At 34.9% G+C, this 24,900-nt stretch overlaps 1 protein-coding gene across 10 annotated transcripts in view; it reads right to left on the reverse strand.

The window, feature by feature from the left end:
* The window catches only part of LOC115439748 (POU domain, class 6, transcription factor 2), a 156,701-nt gene that overhangs the window by 14,709 nt on the left and 117,092 nt on the right, over positions 1–24,900 (reverse strand). For all 10 annotated transcript variants that reach the window (XM_030163741.2, XM_037438523.1, XM_037438521.1 and 7 more), the window contains one exon: positions 15,725–15,906. In XM_030163741.2, the coding sequence (XP_030019601.1) occupies positions 15,725–15,906 (182 nt within the window). The remainder of the gene's footprint in view (positions 1–15,724; positions 15,907–24,900) is intronic.

The following is a 24,900-nucleotide window of genomic DNA, read 5'->3' on the forward strand; positions in this document are numbered from 1 at the left end:
ATGTTAACCGCCAGTTAACGTATAAAATAGTTAATGCTGAATGCGTTCTTCCGCTTACAATTTATTTAGGAACTTGACTTTTGTATTTGGTCACACTATATTTTGACGTTAGCGTTTAGTCATTGTGTGACAGGTTCTTAGACAAATAATGTGGAACGTATAATAGAGTTAGTATTCTGGAGGCTTGTAAATCATTATAAAGTTATCAATTGTGAATTTTGGAGTAGTCAAATATTTTAATGATTTATAATTGTACATTGTACAAAGTATATTTTTACGAGCATGGAAAAATAATCCCACTGCAACTGAAGGTAAGTGGAGTGGGGTCCAGTAGAATGTCGACTGACGAGAGACGATTACCCCTCGACAGTCGACACAGTTATGCCGGCCTGTTGAAACCGGATGTATACTGATCCCGGAACGCGACACACTTGGGCCACTACGTCGGGTTTTAACACATTGCGGTGATCGCTATCCGGGCGGATATAAAATATATCTTACTACCAATAATGTACATACATTTAGTACATTGATCATAAAATCCAAACACTTCATTATAGATGGCTACCAAAATAAAGGTTCGCCGTGCATTGTAACATTCTGGCGGGAAAATACGCTTGATATAGATTCGACAGTACATCGCCTCACGGTTCGATGCAGGCCAGTTTTACTTGGAATTGAAGGAACTGTATTTATAATTCATGTTTAGTCAAGTCGTGTTTTGTTTCCACTGTTTTCTTATCAAAGACTTATAGTTTATTTAAAACATGTAAAAAGGTGCGAACGAATGTCCTAATTTTAAAGGTTTCCTTTTATATTGCGCTAAAATGTCCTCTTTGAGCTTTTCCTATTTAAAACAGATTGTCTTACTCATATAATAAAGTATATAATATAATATCAAAATATACACAGTATCTTGGATTATTTTTGGTCGCCATTCTAATTTTGACCTATCCATGTGTAGTTTAATAATTAATTAATGAATACCTGCAAGCCAAATTTCGGCCACGGCAGCCAACCTCAGCGGAGATCAGCCAGGTATGTAGAAGATATTAAGATAGAAAAACCTCATTTTCGATGCGAACCCAGGACCTCAGCGTCATAGCCGTACTCAAGTATGTATTACAACTACGCCATCGAGGCAGTCAAGTCAGTTCAATAAATCACAAGAGTATAAGTATATTTAAAACTCAGAATCTATCACACAGATCCCAGAACTCACTTACCGTGTTAACACGAACGACAATAACGAACAAAAAACAAATCCGTATACGACACGATAATCGTACAAATGAATGGTATAATTTGTACGCGATCTTAAGCCGGCTCGTTTAAGCGCTAAGCGAAATTATAGCTGAGTTTAGTGGGCAATTTATGTAATTAGTAGATGGTGGCGGTTCCTAATTATGCGGGATGTCATTAGCGTGGAGACGTGCCTTCGGAGGCTGGTCCGCGGATGGGTTGCCAGCGAAATTGCTGCCGAGCACCGGGTTAAACAAAACGGTGTAATTAGGTGACCTGTAAATTTGGCAGTGCTGTAAATTTTAAAACGATGCATTTGACGAAATGTAATTTAATGAGATTCGGTAATTGAAAAAATATGTTACTTTTATTTTTTATATTTAAATGTTTAATGTTATGTTCCTTTACTTTATTCGTACTCCCAACAATTGTGAGTAATTTCAAATAAAGGGTATAATATCGTTATACTACGTAATCTATTGTTAAATAACAATACAATTTTATAATAAAAAAAAACGCACACACAACCGACATCTTAAATAGCTCACAGTAACAACGTCAATATATCCATATAAGAAAATTGCGAATTTAAGGATTCGAAAGTGGCAACCCTACAGCCGCGAATGCCTCCCATCTCTGCTTAGCTAACCGATGACAAATTACTTTCGCTATAACCCGCTAGTTTAAGGAGTAGTCTGCATCAATTAAGACGAGGTAGGGTTGGTAAATTGGCAATCGTTTCTCCATTTACCGGTGTTCGACGCGCAGACGATTTCTAATTTCGTTTTGTTGCCGAATTAGGGTGTATGAGAAAGAAACGGCCCGTCAATCCGCGTTTGGGGTTGGAACAATGATTTTTTGTTGTGGAAGACAATAAGTCATCGGTGTTTGAGTTTCATTTGTCAACGTTGGCGTGGGTTTATGTTCGAATTGTTTAGAGTGGGTGTTATTAAAACTGGTTTGATTTTAGACCAGGTAAAACTAAATCATGTATTAAAATTAAACTATTTTTCGGATTTTATTGCGGTTTTTTATATTTTATTTTTCCCGACGTTTCGAAGACTTTGCAGCCTTCATGGTCACGGGGTGGTTCATGGTCACACGTTACAATATCTACCTACAACTTTGACTTTACGGATGAACAACACCTCAGTCCCCCCCCCCCCCCGTAAAAAACCGCGATAAAATCCGAAAAATAGTTCAATTTTAATGTCTAACATTCGCGTAAACATAAGAAATCATTACATCATGTATATTGACTAGACGCACGAGGAACTTTATAATTGTTTTCATATGCCATTTCAATAGACATCGTCGACCGTAGATACGCACTTTTGATAGATTAAGGCGAAAGTCACGTCAATATGATGTACTACTTAGTCTGGTGGTAGTGGTTCAAAGCTTTTCGAATATTTAGGTACCAATAACTACAATACGCTACTCTACTACGAATAGTGTGTACTTTGGGAGTCAGAGGTAGAATATAAAGATATTTATTGAATAAAAAAATACCCAAGTTCTGAATATGGAGGTTTTCGGTAACTTAAAAATACGAAATTATAATTAAATTGTAAAAATTCCTCGCGATGACGATGACGACGCTACTCTGAACTCAAACGGGTGAGAACCAGTGCTGCGTTCAACGAAATTTCATTTGCCATTTGGTGTTTCCTCCCTTATTTATACCTTTATGAGGGGAACATTATTATTTGTCGGTAATGACTTTAGCAACCATTTTAGGGGAGGTAATGCAATATTATTCATATCCGTTGCTATGATTGTTTTCCTTCTACAACTGATTACGGTTATTTTTATGTTTAAAAACCTTAATAAATTAAATTTTCCTTCAATTTAAATTTAAAATAACTTTCGTATAGAATGTTTTTATAATGCACTATGTATTTGCAGTAAAGTTCTATTTTTTAACTGAATACCGATGAAGTCTTCTTTAAGTAAATTCAGTACAATATAAGCCACCTTCCTTCCGAAATTAAAAACAAAAGTTCATCGACCAATAGCAATCAACCCTTTAACATAAAAAAGTCGTAATTCCATAACAATTAGATCTGCTTTCGACGTTCAATTACAAACGATATCGCGTGATGCTAGCGCGCCCATTAATTTCAAAGATAAGTCAATTGGGCAGAGTCGTAACTGCGCGTGGCGTCCAGTATTCAATAACAATAATACATCAAGATACCGCTTTGTTAATTGTTTAATACATGTAATAAATTAATTAGATGCAATTAACGTTCGCGTGTTCGACCGGGTACCGGGAAACTTTTTGGATAATTTCTTGACTATAACTATTTTTAACAGGCGTAGATCGGACGATTCTTAAACGGTCTATTAAAGTAATGTGCAGTATTACATGTATAAAAAATATGACCATTATACACGGGTACAAACTTGTATTCCCTGTTATGTTCAGTATGATTTTACATTTGTGATATTCATTTTATATCTATTTTTACACTTTGTAATTTTTTTTATTCTATTAATTTTATTAAATTTATCCTGCTTGAAAAAATACAGATCTATAATAAAGACATCAAAAAATTTTAGATAACTTATAACTTTTTATTGGGGTTTTGAAAGTCCCGATAATCATAAAATTAGTAAAGCTAATGTAATAAAAAATAAATATCGTCTAAAATGTTCAAAGCAACATTTCATTTTAGTGTCCATAGATAAAAAGTAGCATGAACGAAAAATGCATTTAACCTAACCTTGCAATGCGAATTCGAAATTCAAAAAATTTATGAATTTTACGACCGGTAGGTCCGTTAACAGAATTTCCGCAGCTTTATTTATTGTGAGAAAAATACTTTTTTAATTCTCTATGCCCCAATACATGTTTGTACATTCGCTCACTGACCCGCGTTACGTGTAAAGTTCTTTTAGCTTATTGTTCTATAATTTGTGATGGCAATTATTTCGTATTGCAACTTTCTATTGTCTAATGTTTTTGGTAAGTGATTGCTTTCGTGTCATACAACTTAATTGATGTACGTAATATGACATTTGTATTGAAAATTTTAAATAATTACTTGGCTATTGACTTATTGTTATTGACATTTCGAGACCCTTGTATTGTTACTTCCTGAATCGTGAAGGAGAATAATTATGATGGTATTGTATTGCACATTTATGAAGTTGTTTATATGTTAGGATGAATACATACACGGTTTGATAGAATGTCACCATTAAATGTTTGTACCCTACTTAAGTATAAAATTAGTAAAAATTCAAAATTTCCGTTAAATATTTTCTTTGAGTATATTCCTCTCGACATTATTCTTACGTTATATAAATCCTAGTGAGTTACTTCATATTTCTTGACCTTTCATATTTAATTATAGTTTAAAATGTATGGACGTATAACCTTAGTTTCCGATAACAATACTAGAAACAAATGCTACACCCATGAAGTCTCATAAAGCAAATGTACAAGTGCATAATAAAGGTTAATTTTCATACTACGAAACACTAATCACGTCAGTTTAGACGTAATGGTTTCCTTCTGAAAATGATCCATTAATATCAGTTTTGCGTTTGCGAGCTAACGTCGGGATCACATGCATAGCTATAAACTGAAAAATTGGTCACACTTAATAATACAAGCTTTCCGTTACTCCGACATTCTACGGTTCATTATGGTTAATTAAAAACGTGTCATTAGCCGCATTTAATATTAAACACGTTGATTATAAACGTTATGTCAATGACATAAGAATCGTTTTCGTGTTAGAACGGATTTTTACACGCAAATTATAAATTTGTGAACAGATGTAATGGGTGAAATTACGCGCGCCGAATCGACACAATTCATGTTACGATTACAACGAACAATCGAATAAATCGATTATAATTAACTCGTATTATCGATAACTGTTTGTAAGTTTCGAATATTCGATTTAAGTGTTTCGTAAAGTTTTTAACTTAATGACATTGAGGGCTCTTCGTTCCACTTCACTGTTATTAAAATCCCATTTTGTTAAAGATCCGATATTATGTTTAAGTTGACAATTAAGTAAACAATACCAGAAATTACAAGTTTCCATTGACATTAATATTTTTAGTTAGGTAATTGTCGTGTTTAAATATTGCTACCTTCAGCCCACGACTCTGTCCGTATAATTCGATACCCGAATAGTTGATAAAGGTAGTTTTAGATTTTTAGTACGTTCAGAATTCCTTTAGGCATCTATAGAGCATAAATGCTAAAACAAAAACGATTGAAATCCATAAATCTAAATGCAAAACTAATGGGATGTAATTAACCAAATGGAAATAATTGGAGCGACTGTGTAAAATTCTTAATATGAATAATTTGTAATACTGTGCGAATATGTTCTGCCAAAATTGAATTTGTGTTTATTTGCGACTAATTTTATTTTGGACTAGACTCCAAAGGCGACGCAACACAGCATATAGAGACGTCAAATATTGTCATTGCATCTTGTCGCAAGCCACGCTGTTCCGGAGGCCATGCTACACGCTCCGTAAAACAAGATATTTTGTTTATATTACTTACTACAATACTATTGATTGCTTCGCTAACAAAAACTTAAAACATTTACAACAAAACATACCTATAATAATAACTATAAAATAAACACAACTGCAATTACCAGTTCAATTCTAAAGTAAATAATGACTAATTCAACTTAACTCACATATCCTAGTATCGGCTTTATCCAAGAATCTCTAATACCATGTGATTACAGTTGATTAAACTTATTAAAAGAAGATAAACAATCTTACAATCAGCCAGCACCATGCCAGTAAGTGGGTAACAAATCGTCCAATACAGCACCAATTTACGTATTAACCCGATTAATTGCAATTAAGCGTGTTCGTTGGATGGGCCCTAAATATCGATGTGAAACGATCTGTAAGAAAAACGCTTATTTATTTAATAGTTTTGTTCGCGGTTCGGCCTGTGTTTGTTACTAGGGAAAAATACTTATAGATCTCGAGGATCTTGTAGCTTTTTATTAGGGGGTGTGTGAGAAGAGGATCAGTGGTGTCAGAAATTATTCCAACTAAATCAATCAATACAATAGGGTATATGACTTATTTCAGTTCTGTATACTTAGCAATTAATTATACAATATATATATGAATACAGGAAGTTTTAAAGAAATGTAGTAAAAACAAGTTATTTGAATTTTGATAAAAAGAGTAAAATCAAATATAGCAGAACACCCTATTCCAGCGCATGCTGAATGAATGGCGATATATTTGTTACAGTTATAGACATATATTATATTTATTTAAAAATAAAATGAAAAAAAAAATCGCTGTGTGTTAAATTCAAATTCATTAGTAGACGTAGACGTTAACTTCTTAGACATTCTTTAGTTTTCTGCGCAATTTTTTTAATTAAAATTTTCTTTCCGTGGGAACCTTCTAAAAAGTTATAGAAAAGTGAAAAAAAAGCTGAATGAAATCGGTTTAGTCATTCTTATGTTATGACGTGATCAAGGGAGGTAGAGTTTCATTTATACATTTAATTAAAATTTCATTTCATATGCCTCATACTATTATCGTTTCGTAGCGAAAAAATTAAAACGTCATTCCGATTTTCGTAACGTCAAGTAAAATGTTTCGAAAATAAAATAGCAAGATGAAACAACTGTCAGTTTATTAAATCCTTTTCCATATCGATAATTCTTCAACTGTTTGTATATTTATTTATTATTTATTTACTCTTTATTGTACAAAACACAAAAAAAAGATACAAAGAAGAAAAGAGAGACAAAAGGCACATGTACATGTGCAAATAAATTGTAATAAATAAAGGAATACATACACATTTTTCTAATATTACCATTGATATGTGTTAAAACAATTACTTGCAAAATTGTCTAGAAATTAATAAAAAATAAACAGCAATTGAATATGCAAATAAAAACTGCAGTTTATCGGTTTCTTGAACTGAGTACATCTAAACGTTTGGGTCATCAGCACCATTATGTTTTAAGAGCGTTGATAGACACGTAATTTTAATTAAATTTTGACCAGTAATTTACATTTTCACGCTAGTTACTGACCAGGATCGGAAACCGGTATCGCAAAAATGATAATTGAGATGTGAACGATTGCGTCGGTTGGCTCATTGCTAAAATGCCGGTCTAAATTGTTGAGATGATTTTTTATGGATGTTAATTTTTTTTATCTATCCATATGGGTGAAATCCGGAGAGGGTCCTGGATATGTTTTATATGCGACAGAATAGCGACTTTACATCTGGTACAAAAAACAGAGTCACGGCGTCGAATATTGGATAAATATAGTATTATACGCCGGCATAATTTTGGCAACCATTGACGCTACGTCAGTCGCTAGTCATTATATTTTAACTACATAGACTTCATTAGGTCTAGACTTGGTCTCGGCGTGGTCTATTGATCGTCACAATAATCCGTTGAAATTAACTTTAGACTAAAATGACTAAAAAAATAACATTTTCGAACGTCTTGATTTGTTTTTAATAGAAATGTGAGAGAACTTTCCGGAAAATTATTAACCCGCAAGTAAATTCAGTCACGAATTGAATTTTCGTGGAAATTTTATGGTTTTGCCCATAACTATGTGTTCTTTTTGTAATACATACAACGATTGAATAATGAGGTGAGGAAGAGATGACACAGAGTATATAGAAAATTGAGAAAACCAACGAAGTGCGACTGACATGTCAATTGTGGTCTTCATGCCGGCCTAAAGACTGGCTGTTTGTAGAGCATGACTTAATGAATGGCTCTGTATAACATTCTTATTCAGTATGTCAGTTACTGTCAGGGAAGTAAAGCGTTGTAACTCTACTCTACACTCTCTAGCTGATATTGGGTAAAAAAATATTCATTGGAGTTGTATAGGAATTATAAATTCCCATCCAGGCAAACTTTATGTATTATTATTTAATATTAATATTTTTTAGCAATAAGGATTTAAATTTATTTTAGTTTTAGCTTAAAAAGCCAATGAAAATGTTACTATCACACAAACAATTATTGTTTTACATTATATTATTTATGGATCGTGTCTTAATGTACGCGGAATAACTATGATTTTATTATACTTGTGTTTAGATATTTTTGCGGTACGGAAGTGTTTTATTCACACGCATTGAAACAATTCTTTAAGTATGGTTCATCAGATAAGTACCGGCCTTAACTCTTTGTTTATCGATTCCGTTTAATTTTATCGACGATTTCAATTATTTGTAATGGTTTTTAATTAGTTAATTAATTTAGTTTCGATACGGGACGAGTGTCGGTTTCTTTGATGCCGGCAAAACCTTTATTCTTTGTGAATACGTTTTGTTGTCAGATTACTTGAAATTAGGTGTTATTATTAATTTATAACTAAATCCAATTTGACGGCCACACGAGCGTCACACTGAGATTTCCTTAGGAATATTTTTAGAGGATCTGACGAATCGTATGCGCACATTACCACCATGAATTTTGGATTCTTGACATAATCGCAATTACTATGCTTGCACTGTTTAGTAAACGTAAGAACAATTCTATCGCAGAGAATTATAGTTTAAAATGACTATTGAAACTAAAATCACTGGCCAGACTGACCAGGGAATCTTGTTCTACAATCAAACCCAAGACAGACTAGCATACATATTTACTAGCAGATAATTCTGCAGTTAAAAAAGATTTTAATATATTCCCTAGGGGCAAGGTGGAGGAAAGAGATGTGCTGGTTGAAGGAAAAAATTGTCGCTTAAGAAAAATCCAGGAGTGGACTGGTATCACCTCCGTTGAACACCTGCTCCGCCTGGCCAATGGCAAAGAGGAATTCAAGGTGTTGGCTAATCTCCAACAATAGAGAGGGACTTGAAGAAGAAAAAGGTAATTACCAAATTCCTAACACATTCCTTAAGTCTTCATTTGAACTGAAGCAAGCTGATTACAATAATTATTCTTAGCACATCACTATGAGAAGCAATCAACAAAGAAGAAGCATTTGACGAAGAAGATAATTCCCAAATTCCTAAAACTTCTAGTTCCTTAATCTTCATTTGAACTAAAGCATGCTGATTTCAAAAATCATATTCTTATCACATCACTACGAGAAGCAAAGGTCAGTTGAAATAGAGCTTTAAAGCGGCATCGTCTCTATTTTTAGCTACCTATAAATTATCGGGTCAAGTTTAGATAGACCACGAAAAGTTTTGGTTTTAAAATAGCGATCCGACCCGGCTAAAACTAAAGAAAAGTCACATCACATCATCATATTTTTAACAGCGCAAGGAATTACTTAGCTTAGGGGATATAGGGGAATGTTCAAATATATTCGAATATTTTTTTTACTTTAATTTTGATATATAAACTATTTTTATGATAGAATCTTAACAGATTAATTTTATAATGTTTTTCAAATAAAATAACAATGAACGTCTTCTTCAATGCTATCCATTAGATCTTAAAATAGAACATGACACAACGATAGTCGTAAAACAAGTACATTATTCACTAAACAGACTTAGAGAGCTAAACACGCGAAATTAGGCCCCGAACTTTAAGCATAAGCACCCATTTAAAACAATAGCTTAGCAAATTCACTGGAGCTGTTTACATCCAACGATTTCTACCGTAGTCTTTAATCGATGGTATTATTTTTAGTTTATAGTGTTTGAGCATTTTAATATCTAATTGTAATTATACGAATATTTGCGTTTAGTGTGATAGTATTATTTCTATCATGTTTAAAACTATATTTTATCGCACGCAGAGATTAAGCGCTATAAGAGTAACTAAGGGTGTATTCAAACATCTAGGCAAAGAATGAGACATCATCGTCATCAGCCCCTTGCAGTTCACTGCTGGACATACGCCTTTCCCAAGGTATTTCACGCCACAGAGCCCAATCTGTTTCTTTATGTAGTTGTTGCTGGCCCTCTTATTCAAATTCGCATTCAAACTTTCCCACGTCAAATATTGCGTCTTGTGTCACCAAATCAAGTTAAGTTACTACTAGAATTATCTTTTTAGCATCAATTGTAGTTATTGTCCTTTTGGTCTTGAAGTTTGACAGTTGCAGATTCGCAATTATATTTAATAGCATCTGCATAACGATCGATAACATTCGATAGTTGAGTCAGATGGATCGTATATCATCCGTTCGATTTTCGCTTGAGCCGATTATATTTAATCAAAAGATTATCTATATATATAAAAATGAATCCCTATTTCCCTTGGTCACGCCATCACGCGTGAACTGAAAAACATCATCACGTGTGGCTGGACCGATTTCACTATTTTTTTTTGTTGTGTTTGTTATCGTCAGGAAAAGGATCTTATGAAAGAAAAAATTAAGGAAGTTGAGCGGAACGTTAGTAAATTTAAGAAAAGTTAATTTCAGCGATTGACAGAATGCGCGTTGCAAATTCATAGTTAAGACGGGACAACGTTTGTCGGGTCGGCTAGTTTTTTATAACTATCATCGCTCAATCCCACATCTGTAATAAAATCTATTTAATAATTAATCGTATCGTAGTCGTATAGTGTAAAGTGACCGATGGGTTCGTGCCCCGGGGCCCCAGTTCTATTGATTACTATTTAATTCGTTGTTAGTGGATACAATTACTAAATTACTCAGTTCCTTTCCTACTTGTCCGCGAATGTTAGTACAAATAAATGTATTGGATTCGTTCGTTTGGGTATATTTATGTGATGTGGTTGGTCTCCGAAATATTTTGAAAGAAAGATGAGGTTTGTGCTAAAGCCTTTACAACCTTCAAGATCACGGGGCGGACTGAGGTTTTGGTCATCCGCTAAGTAAAAGTTACAGTATCTATCTACATTTTATAATTATACAACTTTTTACATTTTTTAGCTGTTGGTAGTCCGATCTACGCAGAACGAGCCCACAGTGTCTTCGTGCTCAGTTCGCCAGATGGTAAGCGATACGACCGCCCATAAATAGTAGAAAAACCATCCAACAGCTTGAATTATAAAGTATTGTTTGTATGTCACTGCGCTCGCCATTCTGAGACGTGAGTTGTTAAGTCTTAATATGTCCAGTAGTTATACTGGCTACAATGTCCTTTAAACCGAACACAACAGTAACTACACACTGTTGCTTGGCAGCAGAAATAGACATTGCGGTGGTACCTACTCAGGCGGACTCTCAAATATTATGGGAGACCTGCCTACCTGTAATATCTAATCTAACGATAGTGAAGATCAGATAATTGAAATTATAAATAACATTTGAAAGAAATTAGAATTTCAAAACAAAACATACTTGTAAGAAGCAAATTAAGGTTAACGCAGATTCTCTTAACAAATGGCCGCAGCATAACGACCATGTATACAGTAAAACATTCATTGATGCACATTATCAAGGTGTAACCTAGCCTTGAAGAACTTAATAGTTTATTCATCGCGACATTGTAATCTCAATAGCGCTTTACAATGTCATTGTAAGTCCACTCTACCTTACATTACTTAAGAGGAAAGTAAAAGAAAATGATGTTTTTTTACTGTTTTGGATGACAAGACTAGGCTGCCGTTCGCCTGATGGTAAGCGATACGACTGCCTATAAATAGTAGAAAAACTATCCAACAACTTGAATTACAAAGTATTGTTTGGTATTTCACTGCGCTCGCCATCCTGAGACATTATATAATGTGAAAAATATATGAAACGGTGTTAAGATGTATAATAATATATTTACATGTCTGTGTATGACTTAGTGTTGATAGTATCTTACTAATATTATAAATGCTAAAGTTTGTGTAAATGTTTAGATGTTTGTTAAAAGTAAACTAAGAAACTTTACAACGAATATAAATGAAATTTGGCACACACATAGACCCTGTCCTGGATTTATATATAGGCTATTTTTTGTCCAGGTAATTTGATGAAACTGGGATTTTTTATATTTTTTTATAATAGATGGCGCTAGTGTCATCCAGGTGGCGCTATAAATGACTACAGTGTTTCAGGGAATTGCAAGAAAGACTTTCTACTTGGGCGAAGCTGCGAGTTACGCCTAGTTGATATAAAAATAACTAATCGACTATCTTCAATTCATATTTACTTGGTTTGACAGTAACGATCGTCATAGTATAGATAAGTCCGAGTCATTTCTATCCAGTTACTTTATTAAAACCTTCCGCAACGTGTTATAGGATACTCGATTACATTTCCTTATCCTTCCAGCTCTTTAAAGGTGATAATTACGTGTCAGTTAGTGCAGAAGAAATAGATAGCTTCATTATGCAACAATTAACGTGGGTCGCGCCTGTTCCAGCGCTGACGTTTCTGTAAATACATTTTGTTAAGACGCTCCTACTTATTGAGCACAATAATGTTTGAAATAGATTATCTCTATACAAACACACTCACTCCTTTTATTTTCGAAGGGGGTGGCTAGGCAACTGGTGTACCTAATTCTCGCCGTGCGTATTCCGTCCATGATGTGATAGGGGCGAGCCTGTCGCCATATCAGACATAAATTACAGAATTCAAATAGAAAAACGCAATATCACTTTGCCCGACCCGAGGATCGAACCTGGGAACTCAGCACTGCAGTCGTGCTGTAATACAACTACGCCAACGAGGCAGTTTATTTTCATAGACTATTGCCATAGTAATGAAGTTTAGTATGGCGCCTAATTTCTTGTTATTTATTATTAGAGTTGATGGATGAACATATAAGGAAAGACATGCCAAGATATGCCCACAAACTTTACTTTAGAATTAACTGATAGATGCTAATCATCAATGTTCCTACTTAGACTTTCCTTTCGTAAAATTCTAAGCGTAACAATGGCGTATGGATGTCAGATTTCTATAATATAACTTATAAGTGATAAGATTGTTGTTTTTTCTTTTTGATTGCCTTAGTATGTAAATGAGCTAGCGATCCGCCTGATGGTAAGCAGCATCTGCCGCTCATGGACTTTGCAATGCCAGAGGTACAGCAAGCCGTAGCATAAGTTGTGTATTAATTATTTTATTAGTAAAGACTTAATAATAATAATAATAATATCAGCCCTGTATTATATACTTGCCCACTGCTGAGCAAGGGCCTCCTCTACTACTGAGAGGGATTAGGTCTTAGTCCACAACGCTGGCCTAGTGCGGATTGGTAGACTTCACACACCTTCGAAATTCCTATAGAGAACTTCTCAGATGTGCAGGTTTCCTCACGATCCCGCCCTGTGGAATGGGGGCGTTTGGAGAATTCCACCACGGTATCCCCTGCCTGTCGTAAGAGGCGACTAATAGGGGCCACGAAGGGGGTCGTCGGCGGGCAGCAGGGGGCTGTCCGCCCTAGTGCATTTTTGTGCTATTTTGCACATCTTTCGGTTGACCCCCGAGATGGACGGCAGTGTGCTGTTGGCCTCACACTGCCGTAGACGCCGAGGGCGTCCTTCGGTGCGCGGGGGCTTCTGAGCCCCCCCCATAGGGAGACGGGCCGCAAGGCGGCACCGCGCAGGGGCGGCTGCGGTCGCAGACTAGACACTCCAACGTCAGAGGAAGCCCGCGGCCGTCCCTAATGCGCCGAAGAGGGCCACCGCGGAGTTTTAGCTGGTAGGCCGTGCATAGGTTAAGTTGTATATAGGGTTAGGGACTCGGCCTGGCGGTCGCCCGAAGGTCACCATCAAATCCGGGCGGCTCAACGCCGGGCCGTAAGGCACGGTTACCCCAGCATAACCGCTCAGTCGCCCCCCACGAAGGCTGGGCGGTAGTAATAAGGGACTTTCTCCGCGAAACCAAAAAAAAAAAAAAAAAAAAAAAAAAAAAAAAAAAAAAAAAAAAGGTTTCCTCACGATGTTTTCCTTCACCGTTAGTAAAGACTTACGAATTAGAAATACACACAAAGCTTTAACATTGTGTGGATAATAAATTAAACATTTAAGTGTTTGCTTCTACATTGCAGGTAAATTCAGTATTATTTAAAGAATTTGCAAACAATTTTATCAATATAAATATTATGATACCACATTGATATAGCAAGTCATAATTTTAACTTTAATGTAATTAAAGTATATTTGGCAGAATGTCTCCTCGATTCCTTCCACACAAATGTATCCAAAGGTCTAGTTAATTCTCCAGCTAAAAATCGTCTCAATTCTAAAAGCGAATGAAATGGGCCAACAAAAATAACTTTGTCTTAAATAAATTGGTATCGTCTGGTGCTTGGGCGGATAGCTAAATTAGTTCCAATTAACTCATGTATTATAAAGTGTGTCTGTATTTTTTCGCGTATTACAAGTTACTTTGTAAAGTTTATTTTGGTTGATAATATTGGTGGATTAATGATTTTTGTGTGTACCTACCGTGAGACTTAATAAAAACATTGGCTACGACATTATTCACTACTTTTATCATAATATGGGTTTGTAATTTTCTTTTAAATAATATATTTATGATGGACAAAATGTCGCGCGATCTTTCCTAAAGTTACATAAAATATTAAAACAATATTCCTAAAGTTATATAAATTAAAACACGATGTTAAACAATTTTATTATTTCTCACATCCTCATTACAATTCCCATACATAAAACAGACGACGTATTTAAAAACATAAACAAACGTAAACTAAATCAATTTAACGTGGTTTGATAAGATCAGTGACCGCTCACCTACGGCGAACGCGCGCCTACTTTCAGTTAATCAACTTTGCAGTTGGGGGACGCATTCGCAACTTCTAAACAGTGCAGCCGGCCGTTTCTACAACAACTCTTTATAGAATTAGGTGAAATAACTCCTAGGACAGTGTCCGACTTCGACACAGCTAATGGATCGCCTCTATGCTTAGAATGCGAAACTTTTGTAGATAAGTACAATCTAGTTACGAGTTTATACGAAAATAGCGTTTATGTACGCTGTTTTAATGGCGAATTAGATTTACTACTGTCCATGTTTTACATGTAGTTTCTATTGGATTATTGTCTTTGTTGTTTCTACAGTATCTGACGCTATTGTTGCAATACAATATGATATTGCTAAGAATATTGTATAGCTTTGAGGGTGTTACGCTTGCATGTATGTTGTTATTTAATATAACTTGAATTATAAAGTGGCTGCAAATCCCGTTATAAATTGACATTTTGTTTTAACCACATTTTACTTTTGAATCAAGCATTTTAGTGATTTATTTAGTGGGAGGTATCTTCTGTTATGTTAAAATATGCTTAAATATTGTAATTTTTAAATGAAAGTAAGTGATACTTGGATTTTGTAGTTTGCTTTCTGAATTTGATTTTAGCATCCAATACAAAACGTCGCTGTCTTGCAGCGTAAACAGCGCAATTTCGATTTACCTAGGTGTATCAAAGTTCCCTCGTATTAAATAAAAGTTACAAGAGGCGTAAACACACGATCGATGCACCCATAAGAACGTATGGCTATAAATTTATCACTACATGTATCTAGGTTGACATGTGGTCAGAAACTGTTAAAACAATCGTTCTCAAAATAACTATAAAATACTCACTCGGTGAATCAGCCAGCAGATCCCCATCATCATGCGACGGCGACTTGACGGACCCTGGCGACAGCTTGACCTGCGCGTGCGGCGACGACACCGGCCCGGAGCCGGCGCTGCCCGCGCTGCTGGCCGGCCCGGCCGCCGCGTGAGACGTGGTTATCGTAATCTCGCCGTTCGACGCAGCGAGTCTGAAACAAAAATATGAGGTTTTTGTACGGAGTTTTGATGTGTATCTTTTGTAGGTTGCCGTAATCTGAGATCATTGCACCAATGGTAGGTGCAGTAGGGTACAGATAGACGACTGACGACGACGATTGACGGGAGGCGATTACCCATCGTTAGTCGACACAACTATGCCGGCATGTTTGTTAAGCAGTCTACGTCCCTCTTACACATCCATAAATACCTAAATGGAAATGAGGTCGAATAAGCAGTATCATAAATAGCATTTAAGAATGTACTTTTAAATGATGTTTCAGGAAATGCGGAATTTACGGCGAAATGATGTTCAAGGAAATGCGGAATTTACCACACCCCATTTTGCAGCTACGTTTATTATTCACATTATGCTAGCTATGCTATAGATATTATCTACGATCAAACAAGACCTTTAATCATTTAAAACTTCACTTAAAATATACACTACCCTTTAGATAAAAAACATAAACCTTCACTCAAAAAGTACACTACCAACATCCAAAAAATAGGTATACAATATACTTAAATCGCAGTTCCACCGAGAATAGTCAATAGTCGCAGGAAATTCGTACATTAACTCTTGGTCTCTCGTGGCTCGCCGGCGAGCCAAGACAGCTACATGACATTTGCGTGTGTCACGGGATTATAACCTTATATACTACATAATAAGGTTATTTTTCCGTCACACGCGTAGCTGTTTGACAAGTCATGACGGGTTAAAGCCTAATCAAGGGTCAATTTCCCCGTAGTTAGTAATAAATGGTATCGGCATGCCAACAAATGTGTTTGGCGCATATGTACCAGTCGCATTAGCGGCAATTGCCAGTTAATTAGGGCCAATGACTACATACACTGGAAACTTTTAGATATACCAGCGAGATTAATAGCTGGTGTAATAGCTTCTTGGAAATCATTTGTTTGGACGCCTGGCTGTTTGAAGATTATTGGTATTGTAATTAGGGTTCTTTATGGTCTATGAGCTTAAGTATTCCGTATCGTTGTTTTTATTTAAGCGGATTTTATTGTGGTTTTTATGTAATAATTTTCTACTGATGTTTCGCAGCCTTCGTTGCCACGGGGCGGGATTATTTATTTTTGTTTATCTTTCTATTAAGTTTGGGTGTAGGAAGTAATATCGGAAACTTCAGATGCGACATTTTTTTATTAATAGGGATATGTGCTATCGTTTAGAACTCGAGATTATTTTTGGCTTTTGTATGAGCATATAAAAAAAGTTATATAACATATTTTTATATAATATCAGTTATTCTGCTACAACTATATTAGCCATAGTTATAAATTAATTTGATCGCAATTAAACACTTTTTCAAATTTTTGTCTTTTCTCATATTGACTCGGTGGCGTAATTGTATTACGGCATGACTGCAGTGCTGATGTCTCGGGTTCGATCCCCAGGTCTGGCGAATTGATATTGGGTTTTTCTACTTATCAGTCCGGAGTTTGGAATTTGAGCCCTAAATAGCAACAGGGTCACCTTCTATCACATCATGGGTCCGAATATAAACAGCGTTAAGTGGGTGCAACAGTTGCGTCTCTGCCTACCCCTTCGAGGATAAAAGGCATGAGTGTGTTTGTGTGGAAACAGTCTATTTCAAACATTATTGTACTCAATAAGTAGGAGCGTCTTAACAAAATGTATTTACAGAAACGTCAGCGCTGGAACAGGCGCGACCCGTGTTAATCGTTGCATAATGAAGCCATCGATTCCTTGCTATTTCTGCACTAACTTTGTGTTGTTACTTATGCTCTTAACCCCTTATTCATAGACGTTATTCATCTAAGAACGGAGCATTGCTGTGATAACAAGTCTGTTTTTTAGCTTTGTTTATCTGACAGTCAATTAGATTCATGTTGTATCTCAATATTAACCAATCACAACGGCCGTATGTCTAGGCACTGCGAAGGCTGCCATGCCGTACTGAGAAATAGACTTGGTATCACAGCAAAGATAGAGCTTAGATAAATAACGTCTATGGATAAGAGGGTCAAATTATAAAATAACTATTTTAAGTCTAAAACATATTTGTAAACTACATTTTGTTTAGTTTCCCGTTTGCGTAATTTCTGATGCAGATACGTTTGACCTGCCACCAGGAACTGTCGTGGTGAAAGGTGACTGATGTCTATCATCGCCTTCACTCAGAAGTTCATTTTAATTGGGACTTTTCTCGCTAATACTTTTTGTTAGAAGCGTGCATTTTAGTGTTCTGAATACTGCAATTACTGTCAATGTGTTTTAATCGGGCCGTGTTATGATTATCTTGCGATGAATTTATAAAAATTCTTTTATATTGTTCTCTTATGTATGTTACAAGAGCTTGCGTTTCAGACTTCTAGATCCATTAAAGTATGTTCTCTATTCATCAGTCAATATAATATTTTTACTCAAGTTCTTAAAATTTTGCATATACTATAAACAGACATCCATCTTACACAAAAACATTTCCATAAAGCTTAATTCCGCGACATACTTTAAAAACGCTTCCCCCCGTTAAAAAAACAATCTTTGCATCTGTGTACATATACTATGGCTCAAAAGTGCTCGCTGCGACATAGTGCGAAGAGCGCGCTGGCAAGTGGATGCGATGCGGTGTTCAGATGAGGTGTGCGCATCATTAAGTGTGCCGCTGCATTAGCAGTAATTGCTGGCTAATTAGAGCCCATCCGTTGGGACGGACGCACACAAACACCTCTTATTATACTGCCGCGACGTGAGAGTGCGTTTTTACATATGATTTATTCGTGTGCGTGTTTTCGATGTTTTGTTTGCAGTTTTCATTTGTAATTTATTACAATTGACTGAAACGGTAATATTTGTGTGAACGCAAGTTAAGTTGATTGTCGTGTTGGGATCATATAAGTCAAGGAAACCATTAATGTCTAAACAGATCAAGTCCAATTGGAAATAATCAGTTATCGCCATTAGATAAAGATAATAATTATACGGACTGGTTACCTATATTTTTTTATATATTTAATTATGAGTCCATGAATATTAACTATACGTATACCAGTTGTTTCTGCTGATAATCTAATGATTAAAATTTATAGGAACTAATTTTCCACTCGGCCCTCACTTATCATACGGCCAGTAATATTCCTTGCAACAATTTACATTTAAATTGTACTACAATGTTTCAATAAGTGCATATTAATTTAGTGAATCAATAATATGTGAGAAATACATTAACGCACACATATACACTGAATACTTGAAGTGACACACATACACAGTAGTCATTAATTGTTCCTTCAAAATCGACGCGGTGTCATTATGGAATCGCCTTGTATCAAACAATTTTCAGGGTTTTGTTAAATCGATTTGAAATAGCACGTTTTCAGTCCAAACTTTAGTATCCTGTCGTTTGGGATTTAATCTCAACATAAAAAAAAACTTAGTGAGGAAAACTGCATACTTTAGAAGTTCTCTTTAAGATTTTTGAGGGTGTGTGAAGTCTATCAATCCGCACTAGGTCAGCGTGGTCGACTAAAGCTTGATCCTTCTGAGTAGTAGAGGAATCCCGTGTCCAATAGTAGGACAGTATATAATACAAGGCTGATATTATTATATTATAAAAAAAGTGTTAATTCAACATGTTTTAAGTCCTAACTGGTATTTTTTCGTTTGGAATTTATGCTCTACATCGCCAACTCTGTTATAAAAATGCTATACATTGCTAATTCAAATTCATAAACCTTATTTATTGTACCTTCAACTATATGAATGAAAAAGTTATATGTTTAAAGAATTACATCATTTAAGCATGTTTGCGGTTACCTATCTTTCAATATAACTTGCAGTTACGAGGAATGACAATATTATTGTTATTTTTATGTGTTAAATTTTATTTAAAAGGATCAGAAATGTATATTTATAAATGAATTAAATATAGTTGAACTAAAATTATAATTGTATTTAAGCTCAAAGTTCGTCATATCTATATATAATAAAGAGTTTATTTGTTTGAACACATTAATCTTAGGAACTACTAAATCTGTTTTAAATATTTTTTCACTAATAAGAAGCTACATGATTCCTAAGTGCTATAGGCTACTTTTAATCCTTATTAAATATTTATCTCGGAAAATCTTTCATGCGAAGGAAGCCGCAGGCAAAAGCTAGTATTAAATAGAACACCAATTATTTATTGTCTTTCTGTAAATATTTATATAGTAGGTCTTCTGTTATTTCGGTTTCTCTGGTCAGTATCAGCACGGCGTCTGGAATTTGAGTCCGATATGGCGACAGGCTCACCCCGTATCACATCATGGGCGGAACACAATTGGGGAAAAATGGGTGCTCTGGTTGCGCCTCTGCATACTCCTTCGGGGATAAATGCGTGATGTATGTTTCTTTGTTTAGGTCTTCTGTATATGTGAGTACATCTAGATAGATGCAGCTCTTTTGACTATCTCCACAGATAAGTTGCCTGCAATACTACTGTTATGACATATGTTTACGCCAGAATATTACGTGACATTATACTGATAAAATCTGAGATTTTAATATTACAAGGTTACTGTAATGACACAACGAGACTGAAGCGGCGATAGCCTAGTTGGTTGTAGAACGGACTGCCGAGACGAATGTCCGCAGGTTCAAAACTCAAAGGCACACAGCTCTGACTTTTCTAAAATGATGTGTGTATTCTTTGTGAATTATCGCTTGATTTAACGGTGAACGAAAATACCGTGAGTAAACCTGCATACTTGAGAAATTTTCTATAGGAATTTCGAAGGTGTATGAAGTCTACCAATCCGCACTAGGCTAGCGTGGTGGACTAAGGCCTAATCCCTCTCAGTAGTAGAGAAGGCCACTGTCCAGCAGTAGGGCAGTATATAATACAGGGCTGATATTATAATATTATTATTGTGATGACACAGAACTTCGTAAATAATGTTTTGAGTGGTTTCTGTCGCTTGTGGTCAGGTATTTAAAACACCTAAACATCGTATTTGCTAACAAGTTAGCGGAAAATTTGTATAATTTTAAAAGTAATGTTTATAACTAAATATATTTTAAAATATATAAATACAGTTCAAAATGCAGTACTTGCGGTCGACTCGCCGTATTGCCGCCATTTTGATAATTGAATTACTGATTCATTTCTTAACTAATGTCACTTTTATTCACTAGGTTACTATAAATCATCATGTCCTTGTATGGTCAATTGGTCTCTTATAATAATAAGTACCTATATTATGTTGTTATTTTTACTGCAATGACTTTGACTGTTTTTTTCACACGTTTTCAAAGTTTTAATAACACATAAAGAATATATTTTGTGATATTTATAGCAATAAATATTTTTTGACAATATTATTAATCATTTAATAATATTATCAAAAAATCAGGGCCCCTATTCCGTCTACGTGGGTATATCCGTCTTTTTGCAATTACGGACGTTCTAATCCAATGACAGCTTTGATAGCTGTATTGGTAAATAGAGAATTTTTTAACTCTCTTACCTGTACGGATATCGACGCTGTCCTTCGGTAAAGAACGCCTGTAATTGCAAAAAGACGGATATACCCCCGTAGACGGAATAGGGCCCCCTGACCTTACTTGCACTTCACTCGTCACCAGATATACGACCATGAGTTTTATATATATAGTCATAAGTATCATTGTACATTTTTCCTTTTGTTTTGTATGTCAGATGGTGCGATATTCTTTAATAGCCTTAAGGTGCGACTATATCAACGCGGGCACGAATTAAGGCCAATAATTACATTTTAATATGTCCATATTATATTCATAAACGTTTCGTGTACAGTTACATTAACTATTTTAATAATGAGTAATGGATTGTAATTTGATGTTGACGATTCAAAAATAGAATTATGGTATTCGAATTCATTTTTAAATTAAATTGAGCTGTGGTTGTTTTAACGCGCGGTATGCGCGCTGTTTTCCCATTTTTGCGCGCGCCGCGTTACCTAATACAAGTAGGTAGAGATATATTTATGCGAAGGATTTGAAATGAAACATTTAAAAAAAGTAAAACCCTTAAAACAATAACTATGGTAATAAAGAAACAATAAACCAATTATCTAATTACCACAACAAAAACACAGTCAGCAAAAGTAAGCAAGACAACTCAGTCAGCATAAGTAAAAATTTCCCGTTTAAAGTAACTAGATACAAGCTAATTTAACTTCATTTTATAAATACTTAAGCTTCCAGCCCGAAGTGTTAACATAAAAAAGAAAAACTCGAATAAAAAGTTAGCGCTTAGCTCGCACTCCGATGCAAACCAACGCGGCCGTCCTTAGAGTATCCAAACAGTTTCCTATTATTTTTAATTCTATTTTTAGTTTCACTCGAATTGTAAACTTTCACCAAACGCATTTTGATTTCACGTTACCTGTCTGTTTTAAACTCTACTTGAATTAGTGTAATAAACAAATTAAACAAAACACGATGGTATGAAAAAAAGTATATAAAATATCTACACTGTCAATATGCCTAGTAGTTTATATTATTCCAAAAATATTATATTTAATGAAATATTACTTAAACTATCTATCCATATTATCACACGTCAATTTGCGACCTTATGGCAAACTCGCATGCTTCATGTAACTCGTTAAACAATCCATTCAGATAATTGAGTATTAATTTTTGCAACTTTTTGTTATAATTATAGGTTTTTTGTATTGTCTTAGTGTGGGAACATGTTGAGACGTCGATTTTTATTACCCATATAATAATCTACTAATAAGCGTACAGAATCATGTCTATTCTTTTATTGTTGTTAATTCTCCTCTAATTTAATGCTTTCTGTATATTGTACTTATGTGTATATGCGTATAATAATTTAATCTATTCCAATTTTTGTAGTTCTATAAAAAGCGTGAAACCATAAGATTCGGGTTTACAGTGACGTAAAATTTTCAATGAATATTACAAAGCTGTATTTTTTAAACGTCGAGGCGTCGCAAGATAATAACATATTATTTTGACGTTTGTTTTTTCAACAAGGTAGACTGAGTGATAAATATTGCACCCAAAATTCGTGTTATCAATAATATCTCCGTGAATTGATTGTATTGCCCAAATAAATAATGAAAAAATCGTAAAAAAATATTCAACAGTATTTTTTCCCTAAATATTAGCAACCAGCACGTACTCCACTCATTTCCCTGTGCGCATTTCAAACGTACTATTGACGCGTTTATTTTTTAGACATATAATGATACGATTCAATCGTATACGTGAAACATAATTGTAATGCAAAATGCAACCTTGATACAACTCGGCCACATAAACACCTTGTTTATTCCACAATGATTTACTATTTTAATGCAGCTTTAATCGACGTCAAACAGCACAATATTTATCTAGATTGTAGGCCAAGAAATGAGGTATTAAACTTAATTATGGATGCGAGAATTAATGGTAGTAACCAGTAATTATGAGGCCGCATTAAGTTAATGCTGTATACACAGTCGCATACATCCGCGAGTAATGAGTCTGACCACTCAACGTATCTGGTTTTATTATTTTATTGTGATTAACATGACATAACCGTCCTATATTTGTTAGTTGAGATTGCTTAGATTTATTTGAATATTAAAATATTGGTAAACTTATGGTTATTGATTATAATGTGATACTTTACATGCCGATGGTAGTTGTTACGTACTTTATTTTCCATCTGCCGATTGTAGTTGTTTTTTTCTTGAACAGTTTAGCAATTTTGCTTTTAATGTATTGTAGATTTTATTAGAATAATTTGGAAGTGTGATATATGTTTGAACTTAATCTTCGCTTCGCATTCACGTTATTTGAAGATATTAGAACAAATTTGAAAAAGTTCAGAAAAGGCGATGACTTTAAAGTCCTTCAAATGAGTAACAACAACATCCTTCTGCTTGCAAATAGACAAAGCTAGCGTACAGACATATAAAAAAATCATTACCCCAATTTCATGCATAAAAAGAGCTACAAATTGCCCCTACACAATTAAAGCCTCATCCAGACCGTAATCTAAACGGCTGGCTAATATATTCGGAGACGATATCGCATAGGATCTATTTATCACCATTACTTGCGGGATTAGACGCGTCACGGGCTCCAACGTAATTATAGACGGTGGAATACTTAATGCCGCGACTGTACCTAATTATATAGCCGTATTAACTGAATGGAGTTGACTGGTGGGCCTTGAGTTTACTCCACATTTGATAGTGCAGTTTTGTTATCTATGAATGCTTGATTTGCCTGTGTAATGATATTTTGATGTTTGTTGGAGTGTTGGTTTATACTTGACATTGGAGCCTAGAATGGGGGGGGGGGGGGGGAGGAGGAAGTTTTTAATAGAAACACAAAGAATAATTTTTAAATAGCATTTTGGCTGTTCCAATTTTAAAATGCAGTTGTTTTTGCGTGATACGGGATAGATTAATTTATTATGATATTTCTCTTTTAAGATGATTTGATTATATTAGAATTTCGAAGGTATATGAAGTCTGCCAACCCACACTAGGCTAGCGTAGACTAAAGCCTCAGTCAGACATGAGCCTATATTCTCAGAAGTATAGGCTCATGTCTGACTCACAATATGTTTCACATACCAGCCCTGTATTTTTATAGATAGAACACGTTGTTAATTTAAATAGAAAACGTAAAAACACATTACTCATTCAAGTTCGTTCAGTTTAATTCAAGGAATGTTAATCTTTGGCATTTTGTATCATTAATAGTATTGCGTGACGCGTAATTGTTAAAATAATGGTGTAAAACAATTAGGTGTGGTGAAACTGTGAGAAAAAACTTCGAAGGGCCTTTCTTCGTGCGTAGATTTGAGTTTGACCTCTAGGACGTTGCTACTACGTTTTAGGATAAAACTAGAGATATGTTTTAAAATAATCATAATATATTAATATTATAAAATCAAAAGTTTTGAAGATGCATTTGATTTACTTAGTGGGAGGTCTCTCATATGTGAGAATTCGCC

The sequence above is a fragment of the Manduca sexta genome, chromosome 14 (assembly GCF_014839805.1).
Source record: "Manduca sexta isolate Smith_Timp_Sample1 chromosome 14, JHU_Msex_v1.0, whole genome shotgun sequence".
NCBI classification, from domain to species: domain Eukaryota; kingdom Metazoa; phylum Arthropoda; class Insecta; order Lepidoptera; family Sphingidae; genus Manduca; species Manduca sexta.